The sequence below is a fragment of the Molothrus aeneus genome, chromosome 4, assembly GCF_037042795.1.
Source record: "Molothrus aeneus isolate 106 chromosome 4, BPBGC_Maene_1.0, whole genome shotgun sequence".
NCBI classification, from domain to species: domain Eukaryota; kingdom Metazoa; phylum Chordata; class Aves; order Passeriformes; family Icteridae; genus Molothrus; species Molothrus aeneus.
The window spans coordinates 1,232,527-1,258,105 of NC_089649.1; the positions used below are offsets into that span (position 1 = coordinate 1,232,527).

The 25,579-nt window shown below is 56.1% G+C and overlaps 2 protein-coding genes and 2 long non-coding RNA genes across 4 annotated transcripts; 3 read left to right on the top strand and 1 right to left on the bottom strand.

The window, feature by feature from the left end:
• Positions 1 to 1,402: 1,402 nt before the first annotated feature.
• On the bottom strand, positions 1,403 to 19,420 carry GC (GC vitamin D binding protein). Its single transcript, XM_066549347.1, has 21 exons — positions 19,214 to 19,420; positions 15,880 to 16,004; positions 14,634 to 14,711; positions 14,421 to 14,546; positions 13,581 to 13,811; positions 13,028 to 13,182; positions 11,797 to 11,921; positions 11,241 to 11,436; positions 10,174 to 10,490; positions 5,829 to 5,938; positions 4,634 to 4,703; positions 4,064 to 4,196; positions 3,760 to 3,971; positions 3,449 to 3,581; positions 3,275 to 3,369; positions 2,894 to 3,023; positions 2,601 to 2,803; positions 2,200 to 2,332; positions 2,016 to 2,113; positions 1,728 to 1,860; positions 1,403 to 1,648 (listed from the first exon to the last, which is right to left on the bottom strand). Exons 9-21 carry the CDS (start codon positions 10,200 to 10,202, stop codon positions 1,595 to 1,597), a joined length of 1,533 nt encoding a protein of 510 aa, XP_066405444.1. The 5' UTR covers positions 10,203 to 10,490; positions 11,241 to 11,436; positions 11,797 to 11,921; positions 13,028 to 13,182; positions 13,581 to 13,811; positions 14,421 to 14,546; positions 14,634 to 14,711; positions 15,880 to 16,004; positions 19,214 to 19,420; the 3' UTR covers positions 1,403 to 1,594.
• On the top strand, positions 3,259 to 4,726 carry LOC136556260 (uncharacterized). Its single transcript, XR_010783605.1, has 3 exons — positions 3,259 to 3,337; positions 4,058 to 4,222; positions 4,590 to 4,726. It is a non-coding gene; the product is annotated as an uncharacterized lncRNA (long non-coding RNA).
• LOC136556259 (uncharacterized) lies at positions 10,259 to 13,512 on the top strand. Its single transcript, XR_010783604.1, has 3 exons — positions 10,259 to 11,271; positions 11,389 to 11,874; positions 13,067 to 13,512. It is a non-coding gene; the product is annotated as an uncharacterized lncRNA (long non-coding RNA).
• A 2,795-nt stretch (positions 19,421 to 22,215) lies between the features above and the next one.
• On the top strand, positions 22,216 to 24,188 carry DCTN6 (dynactin subunit 6). The gene is made up of 7 exons (XM_066549348.1): positions 22,216 to 22,280; positions 22,415 to 22,479; positions 22,570 to 22,675; positions 23,225 to 23,313; positions 23,510 to 23,557; positions 23,646 to 23,788; positions 23,873 to 24,188. The coding sequence occupies exons 1-7, from the start codon at positions 22,258 to 22,260 to the stop codon at positions 23,969 to 23,971; spliced, it is 573 nt and encodes a 190-aa protein (XP_066405445.1). The 5' UTR covers positions 22,216 to 22,257; the 3' UTR covers positions 23,972 to 24,188.
• Positions 24,189 to 25,579: the final 1,391 nt, after the last annotated feature.

A 25,579-nucleotide genomic window follows, 5' to 3' on the forward strand; every position in this document is an offset into this window, starting at 1 on the left:
CCACACAACCAAGTCAGGAACTTTGCTGCTTCCTTTACATTTTTGGGAATGGGTCAGAGAGGTGATGGGATGAAAAGGCAGGAGGTGAATCCACCTTGTGTCACTGGGCTAAGGGCAGGAGGAATGAGAGCTGGAAAAAAAAATTGCCATAAAAAAAACCAAATAAAAATCCCAGCTAGAACAGAGAGTGGGAAAGCCAACTGGTTTATGCCCAGGCTGGCAAGGACTGGATGGAATCCCTGGGGAGGTGATGCTGGCTGGCATCAGGCAGGAGCAGCCTGAACTTTCCAAGGAAATCTGGTGTTTTTGGTAGGAGGATTATGATTTGTGTTGTTTTGAACAGCAGCTGAGGTTTTTTTTGGTGGCTTTTCCCCCCATAAGCAGTGATGGTGTCACCTGGCAGAGATATCCTTGGCTGGCTTAATGGCATTTCCCCAGTTTTCCTTGGAATCCCAGAGGGTCACTGGAATTGTCAGCCCTTACCCTGCCCATCTGGAATGTGAAGGATGCAAACCTGAGCACAGCAATGAGGTGTGGGTCACCCACCCCAACAGAACAAGGTGAAACCCAACTTATTAATTGGAAAGAATTAGAAACAATTGGCAATTAATATTTTGGAAAATAAACGCCAAAGGCGGGCTGTGACATGAGGGTGGTGGGTGGATCCAGTGCCTTGGCATCAGCAGGTCTAGTCCCAGGCCAGTGGGATCCTTGGGGAAAAAAGTAAAAGCCAAAACCAAACTAAAACCAGTTTCTGCTTTCTGTCCAGGGCTGTACCCCACGATAAGAGGGGCTCTGGCAGGAGATGGACAGGGATGGTGCCAGCCAAATCCATCTTGTTTCTCACATTCCAGGGCAACTCATCAGTGATCCAGGGACTGCCAGTGCTCCCCAGAAAAGGGACAATCTGCCTTGAACAGGGAGTTCTTCCTGGGTTTGGCTCCATTTTATCGCTCTGGCTCATCTCTGCACACCAGGTGTCCCCATGTCCTTCCCTTTGTTGCACACAAAGCTGCCACATCTGGCCTCGGGGGATTTTCTTGCTTTCCTGGGCTGGTTTTGCCATCTTCCTGCATCCCAACCCGGGGCTCTTTTGCCTGCACCACCCCCAAAATCCGCCCCCCTGTGCTGGGGAGGGCTCACCTGGGCAGGTGGGGGGCTGGGGGTGCCCAGGGTGCCCCTCTCAGGGTGCTGATGCTTCCACGTAGCTGGATACCCCAATAGCCACAGATTGCTGTCTTTAGGGGCATTTGATGAGACTTTTCCCTGGTTTTCCTTAGTTTTTATAGCTTTATCTCCCAGGATCAGGGCTGGGACCTGTTCCTGCCTTCGGAGGTGAATCTGGGCCCCTCTCCCACCCTCTCCACGGCCCCGAGGGTGCACAAAGCCTTTCCAGCCGCACTGCAGGGCATTTTTGTCTTTATTTTGGCTGCAGGAACACAAACTCTGGGCTCGGTGACACCTCCCATCTGCCGGACGTCCAGCCCAGCTCCCCAATGCTCCCTTCGGACGTTCCCGGTGTTCCCGAGCTCCGCCTCGTGTCCCTGTTCCATCGGTGCGCGATCCCTGGAGAAGTGATCCCTGCACCAGCAGCCTATCCCAGCAGGCAGGAATCTCCCTGGCACAGCTCCCCCAGCTCCGAGGTGACCTGGGGAAGGAGGGAAGAGCCGAGGGGCAGCCCCAGAGCAGGTGCGGCCCCGCGGGGGGCAGGAGGGGCCCGGCCCTACCTTGGAAGCGCAGAGAAGCGGCGGAGCGTCCGACAGGCAGCAGGAGGAGGCGAAAGATGCTCGCTGCTCCAGGAGCTGCTCCAGCGGCGCCGGGCTGGGCTCGGGCTCGGGCTGGGCCAGACTGTCCCGCAGCCTGCGATGGGGAGCGCAGTTACAGCGGGAAGCGGAGCCACGCGGCTCCTGGTGCATCCCGGTTTGGCATCCTCAGCATTATGGACGGATTCTGATTGCATGAGAAAAAAAACCTACCCAGGTGGGTTTTTTGTGGGGGGGAAGGGAAAGGCTCACCTCTTCTTGAACTCAAGGAAAGGCAGCTTGTGGTACTGCCCGCAGAGCTGGTCGGCCTTTGCCAGGAAGGGGAACAGCTCTGCTGCGATCCGCTGGCGCTGGGGGCAGAGAGGACGAGTTACCAGGATGGGATTTGGGGGGCACTGGGATGAGGGGGAACAGGATGAGCCCCCACACCACTCACCTTGCTGTCCCAGCAGGCAGAGGGGTCCTTGGAGGAGCAGCATTCCTCCCGGAGTTTCCCAGAGGAGTCGTAGAGCTTGGCGAGGACGGCCTCGGGGAGGTTGGGATGCCTCCGGGCCAGCTCAAACAGGAACCTGGAGTGGGAAATGAGAGAGCTCAGGTGAGTTCTCATTGTGGCTGCTGCTCAGACTGGGATGGGGCTCGCTTTTGGCATCTTTGTGCAGCCCCTGATGGCACTCAATTCCCCAGAGGGAATTGAGGATGTTCCCCTGGTTATCCCCATAATAACCTAAGCACGGAACAGGGTCAGGAACTGGTTGGACTCAGTGATTTTAGGGATCTTTTCCAGCTTAAATGGTTTTATTTCATGACTGCCCCCTAGCTGCCATGGGTCCTGCTCACCTGGTGGCGTGGAGAGCCCCCTCCTTGGCACACAGCTCGTTGTTGGTGGGCTCTGGTGGCTCTGGCAGCCTGGTAGCTGGGGCTGGGGGCATGGCCAGGATGCAGAAATGGTTTTCCATCAGGTTTTTCCCCTGGCAGCAGGCGGCAAAGCGCCTGTCCTGCGCCGACAGTGCCGAGCAGACTCTGGACGTGTGCTCCAAGAGCTGCAGAGAGGGAGCAGGGCCTGTGCAGGTGCCCTCAGCCTCCTGAGCTCCTACTGGAGCTGCTCTGGGCTGGGCTCCAGCCCCTCCTACCTTCTTCTGCATGCAGTCCTCGGCCATGGAGTCACAGCACTGGGAAGCCACCTCGGCAGCGTCCTCAGCCAGGGGCAGCAGCTCCTCGAAGGAGGCAGTGGGAATCTTCTGAGCGAGCAAGGCCAGGGAGCTGGGGAGCACAGGGTGAGTGGGGCTGGGGGCTTGGATCCCCCTCCCAGGAATCAGCTCTGAGCAGGGTAAGGGAGGGCCCTCAGGGGATGGGGAGCGCAGGGATTGCTCTGTGCCTGTGCTGTGCACGGGGCAACTGCAGGGATCCACAGCAGAATTAAAGCTTGTTTTCCTAAATGCTGCCTGCCAACAGGATCTGCAGCAGGAGAGAGGAGCCCTGTCCCAGGATGGAGAGGCCATTTCCCCCCGTACCTGAAGCTGGCTTTGTCCTTGCCATAGGCCGAGAAGCGGGAGCAGATCCGGTTTGACGTCAGGGTGAGTAGGGAGAGGGTTTTCCTCTCCAGTTTCTGCCACAAATAGAGGATGGAAGTGGAAATTAGCACAGTGTTTGCCTGGCTCCCTGGGCAGTGAGGATGGGGGTCTCACCTCCTTCAGGAAGCAGGCAGTGGGTGCAGGGGAGATGCAGCAGGTGGAGACCATGGAGAGGAAGGTGGTGGTGGAGGCCAGGAGCACAGGCAGGGGAGCCTGGCTGTAGCTGCTGGCATACTCATAAAGAAACCTGTGACAGAGATGGTTAAGGAGATCCAGCACCTCAGGATCAGGGAATCGGGAGTGTAAGTGGGGTTTGGGGGCATTGAGGTGCTTCAGGGATGGGAACCCTCTCCAGGCACCCCCTCAGGCTGTCAGCCCATGCCACAGGCCGGTGCCAGCACCCAGCCGGGCGCAGCCTGGCTCACCTGTCGGCGAATTCCCGGGGCTCCAGGCGGAAGGCGTGGCAGAGCTCTCTGTCGGAGGGCTGCAGGAAGCGGGGCAGGGGCTGGGGCGGGTGCCGCAGGGCGGCCAGGCACAGCTTGCGCTCCAGCCCCTGCTGGCCGCAGCACCGCGCCGCGCCGGGGTGCGCCGGGAAGGGCGAGTCCGCCCCGCAGGATTTATCCGACAGCGCCGTGGACTGCGGGAGGGGGGACAGGAGGTTATGGCCACGCCGTGCCATCGCCCATTACCCATTATTGGGGTCTGTTGGATGTTTTTGGTCAGGCTCACCCCTGCGTCATAGCAGGAGGGGTCGGCCCCATCGGCGCAGCAGGTCTCGGCCAGGGAGACGATTTCCCGGACGAGGTGGCCGATCTCCTGGAAGGTGCCGTTGGAATATTTCCGGCTGGTGGAAATGATGGTCCTGGCAGCAAAGACAGGGAGAGCCAGGTGAGCCTTTATCTTCAATCAGAAATCACCTCACAGGACTGTTCTGCTCAAATGGGTTTAACAGTGCTGGCCGTGGTGCAGAGAGAAATCACAGCATATTCCTTGGAAAACAGCCAGGAAAGAACTGGAACAGCTACCAGGCTGGGGGCTGTCACTTACAGGGGACTGTGTGTGAGAGCTCTGTGAGAATTCTTAATCATTTAGGTGCTTAATTGGTTTTTTTGAGGAATTCAACAAGGAATCAAACTTTTCTCCTGCTAAAAGCAATCAGACACCAGGGGTTGAATTGCATCTCCCCTTTTTGATGAATTGAATCCATCTGCCCTTTTCCATGATTTTTATTTACTGTTTTCTGTTCCTGGCTCAGGTGTCAAGGCTCCTGGAAGGGCATCAGCAGCAGGAGGTACCTACAGGGTTCTGAAGTTCTCCTTGCCCAGGATCTTGTACTCCTGGCAGACCTTCTCCCGGACATAAGCTTTCCCTGAAAGTGCAGGAGAAGGAGGAATTGTGAGTAAGGAGCAAGGAATGCTCTGTCACCACGGAACACACTGCTTTAGTCACTTGGGGTTTGTTCATTTTTTTCACTCCATTACTTCTTTTTCCAATTTTTCCACCACTTTTTCCAGGTGGCCCCTGGGGAGATGTTGTCACAGCCAGTCTGGGAGTAGCACCCCTGGTGTCCAGGCTGCTGCTCCAGCTCTGCAGCCAGGGAAAGGGGCAGGGAGAAAACCCTCTCTGGAGCTGGGAGAGCTACAGGTAAATTATATGGCAGGTTTGGAGCATGGAATATGTGGGGTTGGATTTTCTGGCAGGGTCTGGAAACCATAAGGGCTGGGAAACCATCTGGGGCCAGGTCCACGGGGCAGCCAGGAGTGAAAACACTCCCAGCAGTGCTGCCCTCCCTGGAAAAACAGGATCGATTCCCATCCGACTCTGTGGGGCCAGACCTTGGCAGCAGCAGGGTAAACACTGATCCCGGTGTTCCCTGGGATTGCAGCCTGGGGCAGGGTCACCTCCCCAAAACCCAGGGCTTTGGGCCATCACTCTGAGGGTCACATCCCTCTGGTGGCAAGGGAAGAACAGGGTGAAGGCAGGAGGTTCCAGAAAAGGGGAAGCCAAGGAAAAATTGTGTCTCTTTCCTAGCAGGAACATCGGCTCCCGGTCCCAGCTTGTGGCATTTCTGTTCACTTGTACAAAGCCATGTGGGAGAGGTAAGTTTTAGGTGGTTTTTGGCAGCTGGGGGAATTCCCTGAGGGGCTGAGAAGGCAGCAAAGGATGGCAGAGCATCGTTCCCACCAAGAGGTGAGTGTTGCACAGGAATGGTGCTCCCCAAGGGGGGGTCAGGAAATCCTATTTTCCTTTAGAAAGGAAAATGCCAGTCCCTGTGGCTCTGTCCTCTCTCCATCCCACCTCCTCCAGCATCACCCCACAGTGGCATCCTGGATCCCAACCCATCCTCCCAGCCTTTCCCTTCCCTCTCTGGTTCTGCCCAGTGGTTTGGCTGCAGGCTGGGAGAGGGGAGGCCACTGAAAACCTCTGGAATTGAGGCCCCATCTCCATGCCCCTCATCCCAGGGCCAGCACAGCCCCGGGACCACCTCTCTTACCTCGGTGTAAGGCCTGTGCAGCGGCCAAGAGCGGCAGCAGGGCCAGGGCTGCCCTCATGCTGGAGCTGGCTCTCCTCCTCCTGCTGGGAAGCAGCACCAGGAGTCCCATCCTGGGGTTTTTATGGAGGCAGGGTCAAAAGCTGGGAGAATGATTAACCCCAAAGGGCAAGCATCCTTGGCCTGCCCCCTGGGGCCTGGCTGCCAGGGCCTCAGAGATCCAGACAGTTTGAATCATTAACTTGGACAAACAGGGATGGGTGGCCCTGAAACCTTGGGATCTGTGAGGGATGCTGGGAGCAACACCGACAACAAGAGGAGGAAAAGCACTCCATGCACCCCGTGAGTGGAAAGCCCTGTGTGCTTAGGATACTATCTCATCCTGAGGAAGGAGACACACTTTTTTTGGGATGTCAGCACCCCAAACCCACTGGTGCTGCTGGGAAATGCCGGTTGTTATCCTTGGAAGCTCAGCTCCAGGCTGCACCTCAGGTTTCATTCCTGCCACTGCTGGGTTGGGGTCTCTGCTTTGCAGCCCCATCCCAGACTTTTGCTGGGACTGTTGTAGAGCTCTCCCTACAGTGCATCTTTCCCTTTGTCCCTAGAAAAATGAAAATTCAGCATCTTATCATCTTCTAGGGTCCTAAGAGAAGCCGAGGAAGAGGAGAAGATCCAGCTGAAGTGATCCTCATTAGTCCTGCCTGGGCAATTGATGAGAGGGAAGCAAAGAGGGAAGGATGGAGATCCAACTGCTGCAGTGAGACCCTGTCCTAGGGTGACGTTATGATGCTTGTATCCCCATCCGTGTGTTCTGTTTGTGCTGGATATCCTGTTCTGTGCCTTCAAGACTGGCTCTGAAGGGTGTCACAGACATCTTTTTCTGAAAATCTTTTCTTTAGGATTTTCCTGCTGAAGCTGACAAGTTTCAGCAACAAATGTAAACAATTATTATCTGCTGCTGTGGAATGCAACAGGTCCACCTGTGATTGGCCCCTCTTGGATGTTTGTAATTAGTGGCCAATCAAGACGGAGCTATCTCGGACAGAGTCTGAGAGAGCTGCCTTTGTTATCATTCTATTCTAGTCTTAGCTCAGCAAGGTTCTGAGAAAACTTTTTCCTTTCTTTTCTTTTTAGTATAGTTATAATGTAGTATATATATATATATATATACTTATATATATATATATATAAAAATAATAAAATAATAAATCAAGCCTTCTGATCATGGACTCAACATTCTCGTCTCTTCCCTCATCCAAGAACCCCTGTGAACATGGTCACAGAAGGGTGCAAGTTTTGTTTTGGTTTCTTATCAGCTGCTCCCCCACGGCTGGCGAGACACAGAGACGGTGCAGTATATGGCGCTGCTTTTGCTTTTTTCTTTTGCTTTTTGCTTTGCTCTCGATCTTGCTTCTGCTCATTAGCTAGTTTAGCTAAACAATCCAAACAGTCCCTGGACTGTTTCTCCTTTCCTTTTTTTGGACCTACTTGAACCTGCTCTGGACTGGGTCCTGGGAACACCAAGAGTCTGCACCTTGTGGCCTGCAGCAGCTACCCCAGCACCGGAGGGACTGATAACAAAGCGACCACCCCCAAGAAAGACTTTCTGAATTTTTCATCTTTTTTCAGAGCGGTGAAAGAGTGGTGTCACCCAGTATTGTTAATTTTGTGTGCTTGGGGGTGCTGGGCCTGTTAAATAAACAGGTTCTTTCCTCTTCTCTCTGAGGAATTCTTCCTGAACCGGTTGGGGGGAGGGGCCGTGTGGGTTTGCTGCCTGGAGGGGCCCCCTTTTGGAGATTCTCTCTCAAATTTTCCCTAAACCAGGACAGACCCCTGGCCACCAAATCCACCCAGCCTCCCCACGCACCCTGCACTCCCCCTGAGGCCAGATGTTCCCTTTCAGACCACACCCCTGGGACGAAGACAGAGCTGGTTTTTATGGAAGAACCCGGGTTTTTCTCCCAGGGATCTGCACTGACAGTGAGCTGCAGCTCGGGACCAAATCCTGCTGATGCAGGAGATAACCACATTCTGTTCTTGATGATTTATGTGTGAAAGCTGAAAATAAATAATTAGGGACTCATGGAATAGCCTCCTCTCCTGGATTAACTCTTCCTTATCAAACTTTCATGTCACGGCCGGGGCAGCTGGGAGGCGGCGCCCACAGGCCGGGCCGCCCCCCGAGCACACGGTGCGGGTTGGAGCCCCCGCGCCGGGCCCGGTCCTGGCCGCGGTTCCGCGTCTGCACCGGGGAGCGGCCGCCGCTGTCCCGCCCGGTTCCCCGCCGCCCCTCCGGGGCGGGAGCGGGACTCGGTCCCAACGTCGGGCCCGGAGCGGCTCCTCCCGCCCCATACCGATCCCGGTCCCGATGCCGACGGGGGAGAGGCGGCACCGCCCGAGACCCGCGGCAGACCCAGCCAGCGCTCGGCCCCCGCACCCCGGGCCACGGTCACGGCCCGGCCGCAGCGCCCCGGGCTCCGAGCGGTCCCCGGCCGGAGCAGCCGTCGGACGGGGCTCGCACAGCGCCGAGCGAGGCTCCCGAGCGATGGCCCCGGGACCGGGGGAAACAGGGAGGCGGGGCCACGGAGAGCGGGCACGGGGCGCTGCGACGGTGCCACCGCCACCGTGGCCGGGGGGCAGAGCGCCGCTGGGGTGTGCCGGGCGGTGCCGCCTCTCCCCCGTCGGGCGGATCGAAGCGGCACCAGCCCGGGATCGGTTTCGGGCCCGGGATGGCCGCGGGCACGGGATCGCGGCCGTTCCCCGGTGCGGACGCGGAGCCGCCGTGTGGGGCCGGGACCCAGCAGGGCGCCCTCTGGCGGACACGGAGCGCGGTGCGAGCGCAGCGCCCCCGCGTGGCCGCGGGACAGCGGTGCGGGGGGCGGGGCCGGACGGCACTGCGAGCTGGGCCTGAGGGCACAGGGGGCGGTACCAGGGGCGGGACCTGACAGAACATGGGGCGGTGCCAGGAGCGGAGCCGGGCGGTGAAGGGGGCGGGGCCGGGCGGCACAAGGGGCGCTACCAGCTCAGGTGTGCAGGCCGGGCGTGGCTCAGGTGCTCGGGGCCCCAGGGCGGCTGCGCGGGGCGGGGCCGAGGTGATTTAGACCCCGGAAATGCCCTCGGCCGCCATTTGCTCACTCAGAGCACGGAGCGGACGGGAGCTCCCTGTGCGGGCTCTGCAGGTAAGGCGCGGAGGCTTCGGCCTCCCCTTCAGTCCCTCTCTCTACCCCTCCTTCCTTCTCCGCGTATTCCCTCTCTTTCTCCCCCTGAAACGGTCCTTTCCTCTCCTCCCAAACCCGACCCCCCCTACTCATTCCCGTTCTGTCCCTTTCCCGCTACTCCCTTCTATTCCTCCTCTCTCCACCGTCCCTCTTCTCCCCCCCCCGGCGTTTCCCTTCCTCTCCCGCTTCCCTCCTCACTCCGACCCCTCTCCCTTCCCGTCCTCACCTCCCCCATCTCTCCTGTCTCCCCGTCCTCCCCTCTCCTCCTTTCCTCGCAGCCGCGGGGCTCGGGGTGCCGGGCAATAATAAAGCCCTGAGGGCCGGAGCCCGGCGACCCCGCCCTCGCTGGGAACCCCACACGGGGCCGGACCCGCTCTGCGGGTGCCCCCATTGCAGTCCAACACACCGCCCCACACCGCCGGGCTCCGGCTTTCCCAACATCACACTGGGGGGGCCTGAGGTGGGGGGCCCTCCTCCTCCGGAGGGGGTCCGGAAAGGGGGGTTGGTGGAAGGGGGGTTGGGAGGGGCCCGCTCCGGAGGAGGGAGTCCCTGAGGGGGGGGTCGGGGAGGGCCCCCTCCTCCGGAGGGAGTCCGGGGAAGGGGGCGGTGACTGAGAGGGTAACTCCCCATCCAGGCCCCGCTCGCTCCCCTGGACCCCTTCTCCGGACATGGTCCCGCCCCGGCCCCCTCTCGGGGACTCCCTCCTCCGGACCGGGGCCCGGAGGGGTGGGGCAGGGGGGGGTGTGGCGGGTAGGGGGGAAGGGGGAAACAGAGGCGAGCAGGTCACTCTGCAGCGTGAATACACATTAAAAAAAAAAAAAAGAATTGCCACATATACATAGCCATCCCCTGGAGTCCTCCCACCACCAACCACCCCCCGTCCGGGGGGAGTTAGCCCCCAGGCACCGCCCCCTCCCCCGGAGGGAGCCCGTCCTAACCCTAACCCCCTCCCGCCCGGGATCCCCTTCAAGATCAAATGGCTGCGCCGGGCCCTCCCCGCGCCTTAAATCCCCCCAGGCCCCGGCACGCGCAGCCGCACTGGGGTCTCTCACACCTGTGCCGGCCCCGCCCCCGGGGCCCCGCCTCCCCCCCCGCACCCCGCCCGCCCATAAATCCCGGCGGATCCGCACCTATCCCGCTTTCTGCAGGGGATGCTCATCTCGGGATGCGGCGGGAGTGTCGGTCGGAGTGCTGTGCAGGGATCCGGATCGGGGGCTCCTGCTGGTGCTGCGCGGGGTCCAAGGCGCTCAGGTGGGACCGGGATCTGGTCCCGGGGATTCGGGTCCTGGTCCTGCCGGTATTTCCTGTGGAAGCCAGGCCGATCCGCTTCTTTCTCGGTGGGCAGGGTACAGGTGTCGGGGCCGGAGGATCGAGGTGGCACTGGGGCTGGGATGGAACCGGTATCGCCGCGGGAAGAGCCACTCTGAGACAGGCGCTGCCGCTCTGGCTGCGGCGGTAGGGAACCGGTGCTGTGCCACTGCCATGCCCACCAGGAAGATGATGCTTCCCAGGAGCAGCCTCTGGATTGCGGCTGGCGCCGCCCCGCAGGCCCCCCGGCCCGGTAACCCCACAAGCACCGCACTCCCCTATGAGCCACAGCGCCGCAGCCCCTTCTCCGTGTCTGCACCCCCGGGGGCTGCAGCGCCCCGACCGGGAGCAGCCGCTCTGGGATAGCTGCTGGGGCCGAGCTGTTGCTGCTCCCGCTCTGGTGTGGGTGTGTCTGGTGTGGGACTAGAGCCCCAGGGAAATACAAGGAAAAAAACCCCAGTGTTAAAAAAAACAGTGAAAACTATTTGTTCTTTATTGCCAAAGCTGTGAGGATCATCAAGTTAAATGCTGAGAAGTGACTGCCCAGCTACACATGGAACACGGAATTCTGGCCTTCTCAGCACCCTGCTCCAAACACCTGAGCCAATCCCAGGGTTGTTCCAAAGGTCCTGTGAGGGATGGGAATGACTGCTGCCAGTAAGAGAACTCCTCTACAAATGCAGCTCCTTCCCTCCTGCTAATGCTGCTTTACACACCAGCCCCTGCAATGGCTATAGGGCAGAACTGGCTGGCACCCAACATGTCAGCACCAAACTCTTCCCCATAACCCTGGTTTTTCTGCCCTTTCCAGGATTTACCCAGCAGCTGTAAATGTGCTCCCACAATGTCCCTTTGTTTCCCCAGGAACAAGACAAGTCCTGAGGGTTACCTTGCTCTGTGGCAGGGGGTGTTTCCTGCAGGTGAGTGTTGCTAGGTCAAAACGATGCTGGCTGCTGAGTCCAGGGCTCTTTTTCTAGCCCAGAGACCTTGGTGTCTCTCCTGCTTGCTGCCAGCGATGCTCCTTGGTGTTCCCTCAGTGTGTCCCAGCTGGCTGGGAGCGCAGGGCAGGAGGAGGCCAGAAGCTCCTGAAAGGCAAGCAGCACCTCGTGTCTTTGGGATCTGCAGGGGAGGAGCTGTGCCTGCACTGTGGCTCCTCAGCCAGGGGCTGCTCTGACCAGGCACATGGAAATGCTTCAGCCTGGACAGAGACCACCAACAGCCAAGGAGAAGCTGGCATTACTGGGAATGGAGGCAAGGGCCCTTTGCAGAGGGGCTCACACAGCAATTCCTGGTTCAGAGCTCCCACACAGCTGCCAGCTATGTCCCAGCCACCCCAAATCCCTTCCCTCCTCCCCAGCCTGAGGCCATCATCCATCAGCAGCATTAAAGCCAAGGCAGTCTTCCCCCACAGATATTAAATCCCAGGCAGTAGCCCTCAGAGATACCTGAAAATCAGTGGGATGGAGTTTGGAGTTTTCCAGGGATCCAGCTGGAAGTGCAGATGTCATGGAAAGCTTTCACAGGTAGGTCCCACTGGAGTGTGCTGAAGACAGAGATGCACATCCCTTTCCTGAGAGAAAAGAATTTGTAGAGGCCACTGCTGAGGCTCTGAAAGGAGCTGAGCTTCTGCAGGGAGAGATGTCCCCACCTGGGCACAGGGGCTGCCTCAGCACAGGCTGGGAGCACATCTGGCCACTGCCTTCTCCTGCTTTAAAACACCAACTGCATCTTCTCCATCCTGGAGCTCAGGGGGGTGAAATCAGCTCCATTCCAGGCAGCTCTGTCCAGTGAGCCCAGGGACACCATTGGGGTGAGGGTTCTAAATAGCCAGTTCTATGGAAGATAACCCTGTCCTTGTCCCTGTGCTGCTGAGCCTCCTTGGAAGCTCTGCTGGCTCCTGACACAGCTGCTGTCCAAGGCAGCAGCTCTGCATGGGAATACCCACACTCCATGGGGCACTGTGAGGTTACTGCAGTGGGAATGGAGCAGGGAAGTTGGGGCTATGGGTATAATTCATCAGATCTAGCACAGCTGACAGGGAACCCCAAATCTGGGCACCACACAGAGAACAATCTTTGTCCTGCCCTGTCAGCTCAAACCCCTGGGCTGGGAAGTTTTGGGAATTAAATGTATGGAATTATACAAACCACAGCAAGTGGCATCACCCAGAGGGACAATCCAGGTCCCAGACAATTCCTCCACAATCCACTATGGGGGAAAACATCCCTGTGCCTGCCAGGAGCTCTGACTCTGCTTTTCCTACCAGCTCCTGAGCAGTGTCAGGGCCACCATGAGGGCTCTAAAATCCAAATAAACTCCATTTCCCACACAGTGAATAATCCAAATAAAGAAATGCATTCTTGTCATCAAAGCTCAAAACTGTGTTAGGAGTTCTGACAACAAGTTAATGGGATTCCCAGGATTCTCATTAATGCTCTTGGTTTCATTTTTATGTATTTTTAATCCCTCAGTGGGCAGCCTGTACAACTTATCCTGGGATTTAGAGGCTGAGCAGGGCTGGCTTTGGATTGACCTTCACCTCTGGCCCCAGCCTGTGCAAACACACCTTGTGCCAGGCTGGGTGAACTCATCACCTCAGCTTTTCCCTCCTAAATATCCCATACTTATTTCCCTATAGATTAACTCACATTTTGCCCCAAACCATCCACTCCTCACCTCCATGTGACCTCCAAGTGTCCATTCTGTTCCTCACAGGTGCCCTGGTGACATCATGTTGGTCCCTTTGCCTTTCTCCAGCCCGAGGCTGCTCCTCTGCTCGCTCTCTCCAGCCTCATCGCACAGGGATCCTCTTCTCCCTTCCCTGCTGGCTGCTGCCAAGGAAGGAGGACACAGTGAGTCTCCAGTGCTGACCCCTTAGCCCTGGAGAGTCCTGGCTGTGGGCCCCAGGGGCCTCAGATTTCCCAGGGAAATTGTCTGCTGGTCTCCCTTCAATGACCTCAGCAATTCCCTCAAAAATGCCACCTCACTCCCCCTGACATCCCCTCACATTTTCCTACACAAACAGTTCTTGTATCCCCTCTAGATTACACCAGGTTTTCAGCTACATGAATGGCATCATCTATGCCCACTGCTCGTTATTCACCCAACCAAAATCAAGAGCAAATGTTGGTTAGGCTTTAATAACAACTTGAAATAACTTTAGAGCAAAATAAATCACCTTTTTCTTCTGTTTTTTGGGGTTTTTTGCTCCTTCGGCTGCTGGACTTACCTCTGAGGATGTGTGCTGAGCTCTGGGTGGAGGGGACTGTCAGGCTGAATGGCTGTGAGTTTGTGTTCTTCTCACTGGGGCATCAGCAATTCCCCCAGTCCCTTTGCCCAGGCTGTTCCATGTGGCTGTGGTCAGGCTGTGGCAGCACAGGCAGACGCAGCTCTCAGCACTCCCTGCTCCAAACACAACTCTGGCCTCCATTGCAATCTGTCTCTGCTGGGAGGTTTTCTCCTAGAGAAATCCAAGAATTGCTCGTGGCAATTTGGAGAATGAATTTCCACAAAGGGAAGTAAGGGATAAAATCCTGCTCTAGGAGCCCTTGGGATCTGCAGGGCTGGTTAGGGAAGGGGACATTCGCTCCCTGCAGTGCACACACACCCACCTGCAGCACCCAGCACAGCCTGCCAGCTGGGCTCTGCCAGCCCCTCTCTGAGCACCCTCCCTGTGCTGCTCCCTCTCAGGGCCTTTGGCAATCCAACCCTGAGCCTGAGCAGCCCAAAGCTCTGTCTGGCAGCCCAGGGACAAAGGGACACTCCCAGGGATGAGGCACATTCCCAGCAAACGCTCCCAACAGAGCACAGAGGCACACCTGGAGCTCCTGTGTGGGGCTGGCAGGAGGACACAGCCCCCAGGTGGGGTGGCAGTGGCAGCAGCAAAGTGCCACAGTCTGATAGCACAACACAGACACCAAGGCCAGCAATGCCCGTGGGAGGTGCACAATTAATTCTGCTCCCTGTGCTGCCCCATCCCAGCAGGAAAGCTCCAGGGGGGATGGAAACTCCTCCCCCTTCCCCCCAGGCCCAGATAAGCACTCCTCAGTTTCAAGCACCCAGTTCTCACCTCCAGCCTGCTCCCGGGGCTGCTGCCACATTCCTGACAAGGTGCCAAAGGCCACTTGGGACAGGGCTCCCTCTGTGTCTCAGGGCTTGGGGATGGCAGGGACCAGGCTGCTCCAGCAAGGACAGCCTGAAACCAGAGCAGATGTCCCAGGGTTAGCAATGGGCTGGGGACAGGAGTTCTGAAAACAGCCCCCAAAATGTTCAGTGATCATACCTTTAAAATGGCTCCAAAGGGCAGCAGCTCTGGTGCCAGACCAGTACCTGCACGATTCCCTGTGCCAGCCCTGGCTCACTGAAAAACAAAACAAATCAACAATCACCCAGGCCTTGTTTGCAGAATTCCTGATCCAAACCCTCACCTTTCCTGCCCAGCACTGAGGGAAATCTGACACAGCATTAATAAGTGACCTTTGCTGAGAGCAGCCATCATCACAGTCCTCCAGCCTTGGCAAGATTTTGCAGTGAATGGACCTAAGTTCTAATCCTAAACCTAAATTTCTGTCAGGTTTTGTTAGAAAGGCACTGAACAGTAAATCATGCAACAGAATTGAAAAATTGCACAAGGAATAACAAGGCCCAGAGCAAACCCAACCACCCCCATCACTGCTGCACCCCAATGTTGGGAGAAATGCTGATATCATTTCTAAATACTCCCCTTCCCTCCCACTCAGTCCTTCACTGCACATCCCTGGAGAGGATTGATTCCATCTTTTGTTGCCAACAGCACCTCTCCAGCCCAAAGCCCACTTCTCACAGACACAAACTAAGAAAGCCTAAGGCATTGTTCCAAGCAGCAGATGCAATTCCTGAACTCCTTTTTCCCTGGATTCTAAGCACTTGCAGGAAACTCACCTCAGCCCAGAGACTGTTCTGCTTTCCCAGAGGGAAATACAGCCTGATGGGATGGGCCACAGCTCTGGCACCACATTGCCCTTGTTCCTGCTGACCTGGAAAGCCACAGGTAAACCCAGTCCCTCAGAGCCCATCCCTGGGCACCAGGAGAGCTGGAGCTGTTCCCAGATCCCAGGGCCCTGCAGGGCTGTGCTGACACGAGCACAGGCTGACCACTGTGCCCAGCACATCCCTCATTCTCCTCCCATTGCTCCCAAATCCTCCCAGCCCTGCCCCTGCATCTGTGCCAGGGCCAGTGCCTGCCCCCGGCCCGAGCAGAGGCTGTCACCCAGCCCTGCACCGGCTGCCAGCCCTGGCAGAGCTGGGAATGCACTGAGAGCTCCCGAACCCCCAGAGCAGTCCTTGGGTGCACAGATAATGCCCAACCTGCCCCTCAGGGCACAGCCAACACCACAGCTCCAGCATCCCCAGGGAACTCTGGCATTTGTCTCTTCACCTCTGCCCTTCTCCAGCAGACACAGCTGGGGCTGGGCTGTCAGCAATGGCATTCCCATGGCAGTTAATCCCAGCAGAGAGGAAAAGAGGAGCCCTGTGTCCCTCTGACTCACCCCACAGCATGGGCAGGACCAGAGCCCTCCAGCGCAGACCCCTGGTGCTGAGGCCTCTTGCCTTTGGCTGCTTAAACACCAAAGCTTTTGGCAAAGATGGGAGGAGTTCGATGATTTTTCCTGTCCTGAAAGAGAGGAGAAAAAGAAAATTAAGTCCACTGTGGAAGTCAAAGGATCCCAGCTCTCATACCTGTGCTCTGATTGCTCACTATGGGGTTTTATCCATGAGAGGTGACACCAATTCAAACATAAACGTGTCCTTTTCCAGCACTTTTATTCCTGACTATTTCAGACATTGAAAGGATGCTCATTTTTCTTATTGCATTCTCTGCCCAATTTTAATAGAACCATTTTTATCCCAGACCCCACGTGTCAGCCATTCCATCCTTTACCATTGGACTTTGCACAAAGGAAGGGACACCCAGGATGCTGCATCACAAGAAATCCCAAAGAGAATCCCCTCCAAAACCTCACAGAGAAAGGGTTTTTGCTTTTGGGACACAAGAAAGGCCTTTGACCATTTGCATCCACGTGGAAAGCCCACACTGAGCACTTGGTTTTAAAGATGTTGCACTTGAAATTACAGACATGGAATTGCCTTGGGATTTGGCATTTCCTGCACCCACACAAACACATTCAAGGAATTAAGTGCAGAGTCCTGAAGTTTGGTTATTCCAATGCTGTTTTGGTAGTGCCACTTGACACACTAAAATCCACAGCAACACTTCAAAAAATGAAAAGCAACTTTCACCCGCACATCCCCCTTCCTTTCGATTTTGCAGTTTTGGGGTCCTCTTAAGAACAGGTTAAAGAAAAGAAGAAGAAAAGCCCAGGACCTACTACCAGCTAGTGCACCAACCACCTGTTTTCCATAGATTCTCCTTACAGCTGATGGCTTTTCTAAGAAAGCTTCAGCTCAACCTTATCACAATCACCTGGCAGCACTCACTATTAGCCCCAAAGGCCAGTGCACATCTGTGTGCTACCTCAGGAAGCTCAGTCGCTCTCTGTGGGACAAAACCTGGTTTGGGCCCAAGAGCTGACTCTGCTCCCTGCGAGCTGAACTATGCAGCTGTAGGATGCAGCTGGATGCTGAAGGGCAGAGTGTGTAACCCTCTGTGAAAGCCAGGCTCCAAAGGCAGCCCTTGATGCCCCAGCAGTGCTGCTGGAAGCGCTGGCAGCACTTGGTACAGATGGGATGGAGCCTCCCCACAGCTCTGTCCCCTGGCACCGAGGGTGGCACAGCACAGAGGCTGATGGAAGTAAAACAAACGCTGGATTTCAATGGACGCTGATGGGACTGAAAGCCCCAGGCCAGAGCTGCTCCCTGCCCAGCACAGGAGCTCCCAGTGCTGCTGCAGGGCACAGGCTCTGAGGGAACCCTGCAGCTGGGACAGAAACGCAGCAACAACAATTCCCAGGCACAAAGAGATCCCCAGCTGCTCCAACAACTGAACCTCTGTGGCTCAGCCTCACGGGGTGTCCCTGCTCCAGGCAGGAAGAGCCACACAGCCCCCGAGGCTGGGCTCACACCCTGCCCTACCAGCAGAAAACAAGGGGTTAATGAAGCTTTGGGGACACCTTCTGTCCCCAGAGTGCTCTGACACAACATCCAGCAGTGTGGATCTTTAATAAAGACAGCTTGTACCTATCCTTGCAACAGACTCACCGATGTTATTTCCTCAAAGTCTCTGTTTTAAAATATTTTGCTATTGCAAGGGTTTAAACAAGACTGACCATGAGCCCTGCACCCTTGCCATGCTCCAAGCCCTAAGGAAGCGCTGGATATCCTCACACTCATTCAAGCTGAGGGAGCTGCTGCAGCATTTAAAACATTTCAAAACCACTCCTGCCCTGAGGGTGTCCAGACCTGGGAGGTGCCTGGGTGCCAGCCCAGCATCAGAGATGGGACATCGGGAGACCGAGCAGACAACACCCACTGCAGCCTCTGCACTCTCAGCACTCCAGCTGCACCATCCTCATTGCTCAGGGACTCTCAGCTCTGTTTCCAGGACTCCCATCAGGAAACTGAGGGCCCTTTCCAGATGCAAATCCCCAAAGAGCCACTGCTCTCCTCTCCACCCACCCTCCTGCTCCAACTTTTACCCCTTTGATAGCCACCACCCCACCCAGGACACAGAAGGAGGCTCTCAGGTGCCAACTGAGACCCAAATCGTCCCAGGTGGCTCAGGAAAGGAATACAAACAAACTCATCCCTTCTAGGGTAACAAAATGTCTTGGTGCCCAGTTCCTGTTTCCTAAGGCAAAACACAGGGATCAGGGGAAAATGGCAAGTCCAAAACCCAACAAAACCTGGTTTTGCATCGGTTTCCATCAAGACTGTTCAGGTTTCCCAGTGCCCCTCAGCTGCAGCCACAGGAGCAGCTTCTCTCTGGGACCCAGGGGGGTGGGCACAGGGACACCCATCCCGCTGCTTCCTGGAAAACAGAGCTCAGCCCACCCCAGAAATATAAATAACAAATGCAGTTATTGCCTTTGCCATTTATCTATTAGCTCTGGCACGGTATTATTGACCACAAAAATCCTGAGAGAGTACAATCTGTAACTACTGCTCTTGATAAAGTATAATCTGTCAGTTCATGTATGCCCTGCATAGCTTTTATAAATAGCAGTGTAATAGATACTATTTTAGACTGTAGCATAATAGAGAGTGTGAAATGTTAAAATGCTTTTACATGTAAGGAACTCAGAAAAGGTGTCAGATAATCAGGTGATTTCCCACATTTGGGGACAATCTTATCTGAAACACAAGATAACAGAAACAGAAACCAGAGCACTGAGAAAAAAGGAAAAATTTATTGACCCTCGTTATCAAATAACGAGGGAGTGAAAATAAAACAGGATGGCACCACAGGAAGAAATAAAGTATACTGGTTTAACCCACAAGATGGCATGGAGGTTAAAACCAAGCAAAAGAACATCTAAACTCAAAGGACTGTTTGAATATGTATAAACTATAATGAATATGCTCACACCACTGCAATGTAACACAATATAGAGAACACGGTTTAAGGTAACCGGGTGCTCCTGGCAAACAGCCAAGCACCCCAGCGCTGCCTTTTATCCCTTAACAAACGTGTAAAAATTCTAAAGAGTGAACTTTGTTTCTCACACAATAAAGCGCTGTCCCCGCAGCTGGGACGAGCCCCAGCTTTATTCCACGGAACACGATCCCAGAGAGCCGCAAGGCCCGGGACAGACCCGTCCCACCCACAGCGGGTCCCACGCAGCAGCGCCCGAAGCAGCCCCGGCCCCCTGTGGGTGCCCCGGCCCCGGTGCCCCCGGCCCAGCTCCCTCCCCTCCGGCCGCTCACCTGAGGGCACCGCCCGCTGCCTCCCGGCGCTGCTGCCGAGCCAAGGGCATTGTCCCCGCTCCTGGCTCCAAGGCCGCGTTCTGCGCCGCAGGGCGCGCTCCGGGGGACGCGGGGCCGGGCAGGGACAGGGTGACCCGGGCTGAGGCGGCTGTCCCAGCGCTCTGTCCCCTCACGGGGCTCAGGCCGGGGAGCGGGGCCCTACCAGCGGCCGCCATTGCACCGCGGAGCAGAGTCAGGTACGGCCGAAGAGCCGAGTGTGGCCGAGTGGAGCCGCCAACAGCCGAGTGTGGCCGAGAAAAGCCGAGCGTACCCGAAGGGCCGACTCTGGCCGCGATTTGCCGAATCGATCCGAGCTTAGCTCAGGTGAACTGAACGGAACGGGACGGAACCGCGTTCAGCCGAACCGAACTAGATAAGCCCAACCGAACTGGATAAGCCGAACCAACCTGAACATGACGGAGTCGGTCGAACCGAGCTGAGCTCCGAATGCAGCGAGCGGCTCCCAGTCCGGCCGAACAGAACCGAGCTCAGCCGAACCCTGAGAGCGGCTCCGAGTTCAGCCGAACCGAGCCGAGCTCGGCCGAACCCGGCCTGCTGCTCTCGTGCTCGTTAATTAGCGCCAGTGCAGTCACAGCCTAATGAGCACTGAACGTGTCACAGACACATCAGCCACCCTCCTGACACTGATGCTCCCAGGGATTTTCCTTTTTCCAGGGTCCAGAACTCATACAAAGGAGTGAGAAAATGCTGTCGGCATAAGGAGCTGCACAGTTCTTGGGAAGGTCCTTGCTGGACAAATGACACAAAGGGCACAGGGAGCATTTAAAGCAAACCAAGTGACAAAAAGCCACCTTTAGGTCAGAGAGAGGCTGAATCCCCATAAGGAAATCCACTGAAAAATAAGCTAAGTGATGGAAATTCAGGTTTTGGCTGTGGCCACCACAGGAAATGAAATCATATTATTAGGAAATGTTATCATATTATCCCAAATAGTCACAGAACAAAACAAATAAAGGCATTTTAAATCCTAAGCTTATGAAGTGGAAGTGCAAATGAGACCAAATGCACAAATTCAGGTAAGATATGGACTGTAATCACTGTTTCTGTGGTTAATGGCTTCGTGTTCGAACCTCAGTGACCCCCCTCTCCTCTGTCACCTGTGTGTCCTTGATGTGTTTCCTTGAGTGGCCCAGAATACCTTGGAAGAGATTCTTCACCTGATCCTGCCTGTATTTGTCAGAAATGGTTCACTTAGACAGCAGTTACAAACAAGCACTAACTGCTTCCTAGAGCTTATTCTCCTCTCACACGTAGATCTGCTATTTGTGCTGCCATCAAGGTAAACCTGTGTGACCTACCCTCGTGCCTGACAGGCACATTCTGAAAACAGCACAGCTTTTGAACACTTACTTTGCAATGTATTCCCTACAACTCTACTCCCTGCTCTGTAATTCCCTTCCTTGTTACTCCTAGAAGTTGTTTTCCTTCCAAGACACTCGCAAGTCTTACTAACCACACAAAGTAATTCTGCAATAGTGAAGTCTCCAGACAAGTTAAACAGGAAGCTTAAGACCATTAAAGTATAAATTAAACACTAAGCAGCCATGAAAAATCAAGATATTTGAGAAATATGCAGCAGTAAGGGCAAAGCTACTTCTGACTATGTACGACATTGTTGGGGGAGATGGTTCCAAGGAAATTTAAAAAAAAAAAAGTAGTTTCAGACAGCATGGCACTGGCCTTGAGCAGTACTTGTAGCTGTAACCTTCCCATCTTTCCACACGCCTGGCTCTCAGAGAAAGCCCATCCCAGACAGGCGCTGGGATAATTGCTGCTGTTTTAGGCCAGCCGCAGTTCCCGGGGCTGTCTGTGGGAGGGCAGCACCGCCAGGATTAAAATTGTCCATCTGGGTTTTTTTACACTCCGCTCCACGCACTGTCCTCACCCAGCTATTCCACATCTTTCCCGCAGTGCTGGAGGGAGTGCACATGGGAATGAACGCTTCCAGAACACGGCCACGCTTCCTCCTGCCAGCAGACTTACCTTAAACTTCCAAAGCAACTGCTCTATCACTTGTCTGGTCCTCGTCTGGCTGTTGATTCTTATTTTGGTTTCTGACCCAAAAGCCAGAGTGAAAACTGATGTCTGGGAACAAGAACAGCAACACCACGGCCTGAACCTGAGGCACACCTCACTGGGCAGGGCTCCCTGCCCCTCAGGTGATAAAGCCAAGCCTAAAATTTCCTACCTCGTGGTTGTAGAAGTGGCCATTGATAGAGAACCTGTGAGTTTCTACTTCTGTCCTGGTGATGGTGGGGAGCTTGGTCCTCCTGCGCACGGCCGCGCCATCGCTGCTGCTGCGTGGGTGGGTGGCACAGTCGAGCTCCTGCTCCCTCCTGGACCTGAGAGTGTGACTTTCATAGCATGGATAACCTGGACAGAAGAGAACCACACGTCCTGTGCAGCTGCCAGCACCCCCAGAGGAGGGAGGCTCTCAGTGAAGGGCTTCATTTACTGCTTACTATTTATTATTTTTGGGGCGGTGGAGCAGGAAAGGAACAAGGCAGAGGCATACGATGAAGAATAGGGGTTGCAGGGGTTGCAGTTTGCTGATTTATTTGTTTCACTGCCCTGAGACTGCCCGCGTGGGGCTGGCTCCACTTAAGTGCCAACAACGCGGGACTTGGAACCCCCCAAAAAATATACAACTTTGTCTCCACTTCTGAGGGGGCGAAAAAAAAAGAAAAGCCTCATTTATTTATTTATTTCAGTATCCTAAAGCGGGCCAAAAGAGCGTGGTGCCCCCAAACAGGGGACTCGGTGTCTGTTTCTCAAGCATGAACACGCAGGACGCTCTCTGAGCCCCCAAACACGGGACTCGCTCTCTCTGTCCAGGTGTCCGCCTCAGCCGAGCCCCTTTCCGAGCCCCTTTCCTCACCTGGGGCGGTCCCGGGGATCCCGCCGTTCCCGGGGTACCGGGGGAGCGGTCGGGGCCGGGCCGGCCCGCGCAGCTCCGCCCCGCGCAGGCGCCGCTGGCCGCGGCCATGGCGGAGAAGGCGCAGAAGAGGTGAGTGAGTCTTGTTCCCGCCGCGATCCCTCCCGGTTCCTCCCCGATCCCCCTGCCACGGCCACGCCGGGATGCAGCGTCCCCTCCCGGTTCGTGGGCGGACCCCCCGGTGACCGCCCCATTGCTCCCCGCAGCGTGAAGATCGCGCCGGGCGCCGTGGTGTGCGTGGAGAGCGAGATCCGCGGGGACGTGACCATCGGTAAGGGCCCTGTCCCCCGGCTCGGCCCCGGCCCCGGCCCCGTCCGTTCCGCCGGGGCGGGCGCGGGGTGACGCCGGGCTGTCCCCGCAGGTCCCCGGACCGTGATCCACCCCAAGGCCCGCATCATCGCTGAGGCGGGGCCTATCGTCATCGGAGAGGGGAACCTGATCGAGGAGCAAGCACTCATCATCAACGGGTCCGTGCGACACCCTGGGGGGCCTTAAAAAACCTGGGGAGGTAGAGTTTGTTAAAAAAAAAATCACTTCGTGCTTTTGTGTACACCTGTGGCACTATGGCTTGGGGGGAAGCCACAGAGTCACAAGGCCTGTCCAGCCTGGCCTTGGACACTTCCAGGGCTGGGGCAGCCACTATTGCCTTGGGGAGCCTATTCCAGTGTCTTACTCCCATCACAGTAAAGATTTTCTTACCTTTACATAACCTAGTTTTCTCCTCTTTAAGTCCGTGCCCATTACTCCTTGTTCTGTCACTCCAGTTCCTGACAGAGTCCCTCTCCAGCTTCCTTGAAGGCCCCCTTCAAATACTGGATTGTTTCTAAGTCCCCTTCTGAATCCTTCTCAAGCCGACAGAGTAGAAGAATCCTAATCCAAAGCAGTCTCAAAATTCTGATAGTCCAGCTCAGTTGGGTGTGGTATCTGTGGCTTCAGTCTGTCCTGAAGTTGACCTGCTACACAGAGCACTATCATTGTTTATCTCAGACGTGGAAATCTGTTCTTCCTTCCCGCAGGTACCCAGAAAATATAACCCCAGAGTGCGAAGATGTGGAGCCCAAGCCCATGGTCATTGGCACCAACAATGTTTTTGAGGTTGGGTGCTGTATCCTGCCTGTGCAGTGACAAACCATCTGGCGCATTGTGCTTCTGGATCTCTCCACGGGGGGGAGACATCTCTGGGGCTCTGTCAGGGTTCAGATAGCCCAGGGCTGGGTGATGCTTTGAAAATGGCATCAGGGTTTTTCACTTGTTGAAAAAAAGCAAAGCCTTTTACAATTCTACTTAACACAGACCCGTAGATTCCCAAGCGATGAAGGTGGGAGACAACAACGTCATAGAATCCAAAGGTAACTCTGGGCTCAGTTCCTTTGGCCCTGCTGTAAATGCTGTGGGGACAGCTCTCACAGGGACTCCTCCCTCTGCTCTCCCTGGCAGCGTTTGTAGGCAGGAACGTGATCCTGACGAGCGGCTGCATCATCGGGGCCTGCTGCAACGTGAACACCTATGAGGTGATCCCGGAGAACACCGTCATCTACGGGGCCGACTGCCTGCGCCGTGTGCAGACTGAGCGGCCTCAGGTGTGTGTGTGGGTGTGGGGGGCATGGCTGCCACCTCCGGTCCCCCTCGGCTGTGCCCTCACCTCCCCTGCCCTCCCTTTCCAGCCCCAGACGCTGCAGCTGGATTTCCTGATGAAGATCCTGCCCAACTACCACCACCTGAAGAAGACCATGAAGGCCGCATCCACCCCTGTGAAGAGCTGAGCACCCACCTCACGTTCCAGTGCCTGGGAATCACTACACACTCCGGGAAGAGTCCGGTCTCTACATCCCTCATTCCATCAAACCATTTCTTCCTTCTTTGTGTCATTTATTTATCTTCCACCGGGAATCTCAAACCTGCATTGAGTCTGTTGTCTCTCACACATTAACTCTATTGTTCGTGCTCTGTTTCGGGAATAAAATGCCTCCTGTTCCTGTGTCCGAGGGAACCGCAGCCCTTGGACTGTGCGGGGTGCGGTGCCTGGGTCACACGGGCGCTGTCGGGGCGGGGACAGCCCCGGTGCCACCTGTCCCGTCGAGCCGGCAGAGGGCGGTGTGACCCTGCGCTCCACGAGGGTCCCGGCCCCGCATCCCGGATCCACGCGGGCCCCGGGGTGGGAAAGGCTCCATGCACCCGGTGCCACCCTCCACCCCTTCCCCCGGAGGCTGTTGCTGCTCGGGTTCCCTCCCGGAGGACCCAGGGCGGAGCTCAACCTTGTCCACTCGTTCCACTGGAGCCTGGGGACTCACTGTGATTGCCAGCTGTCCCACCAGAGTCCCCAGCTGTTCACAACTTCCCCTTCTATCCCTGTGTGACACAGTCCAGCATTGTGTCCCAGCTCAGATGAACATCGGTGCAGCAGAAATTCCTGCAGGAAAGAGAGCAAGAGGGGAGAGGATGAGCAACTACCACAGAGGAACCCCAGTTTTGGTGGGATATGGGGTTTTGGGATCGGGGGTTTCATCGCAAGGAAGCAGTGCAATATCTCCTGGAGCAAATTGGATTTTCTCCCCAATCTCTCCACTTTCATGGGTACAAAAAAATCCAAACCTCCCCTTTTTTCCAGTTTGTGATTCCAACCTGGGTTCCAGCGCTGCAGGGGAGCTGCAGCTCTTCCCCAAAGCTGAGTCCAAATAAGGGTTATGAGGATTGTCCCACCAGCTGTCCAGCCAGAGCTTTTTGTGCGGATGCCTATGGAGGGGGAAAACAAAAGAAGTTAAACACATCTCTAAATTCTTATTTTATTTCTCTCCTTGCTGAAAACCTACTCCAAAAGCCAGAGGCTCCAGCAGATTTGGGTGACTACATCAATCCCTGTGCTCTAGATTCCCTCTGGGGTCAGCTGCCCTTGTAGCCAGACACTTCCCACTCCCCCAAATCCATCTGGTGCAGCTCATTCCCACCTCCCTCCCGGCTCTAGAGCTTCTGCCCTGTGAATCGCTGCTGCGGGCAGGCTGCAAACCTGTGAGTGGCCGGGCTATGTCCCCTGGGCAGCCGGCAGGACAGGTGGGCAGGTGCCCCAGAGCTGTGTCGGCTGCTGAGGCGCAGAAAGGCATGCAGTGACCTTAAGTGCTCGTTGAGAAGGAGCCCTGTGTCCCGGGCGGGATGTCCTCGGTGTCATCTCCGGCCCCGGGCACTGTGACCAGGCGGCACCTGGGCTGGACACAGCTGCTGGTCCCCACCCCAGGGTCTCCGTCACGCTGCTGCGGGGGAAGCGCAGCCCTGCAGGAGCCCTGGGGCTGAGCAGGGCTGGAACGACCCAAAACCGAGCTCTAGAACGAATGCCAGGCTCAGCAAAAGCCCAGCCTAGGCATGAAGCCTAAATGCAG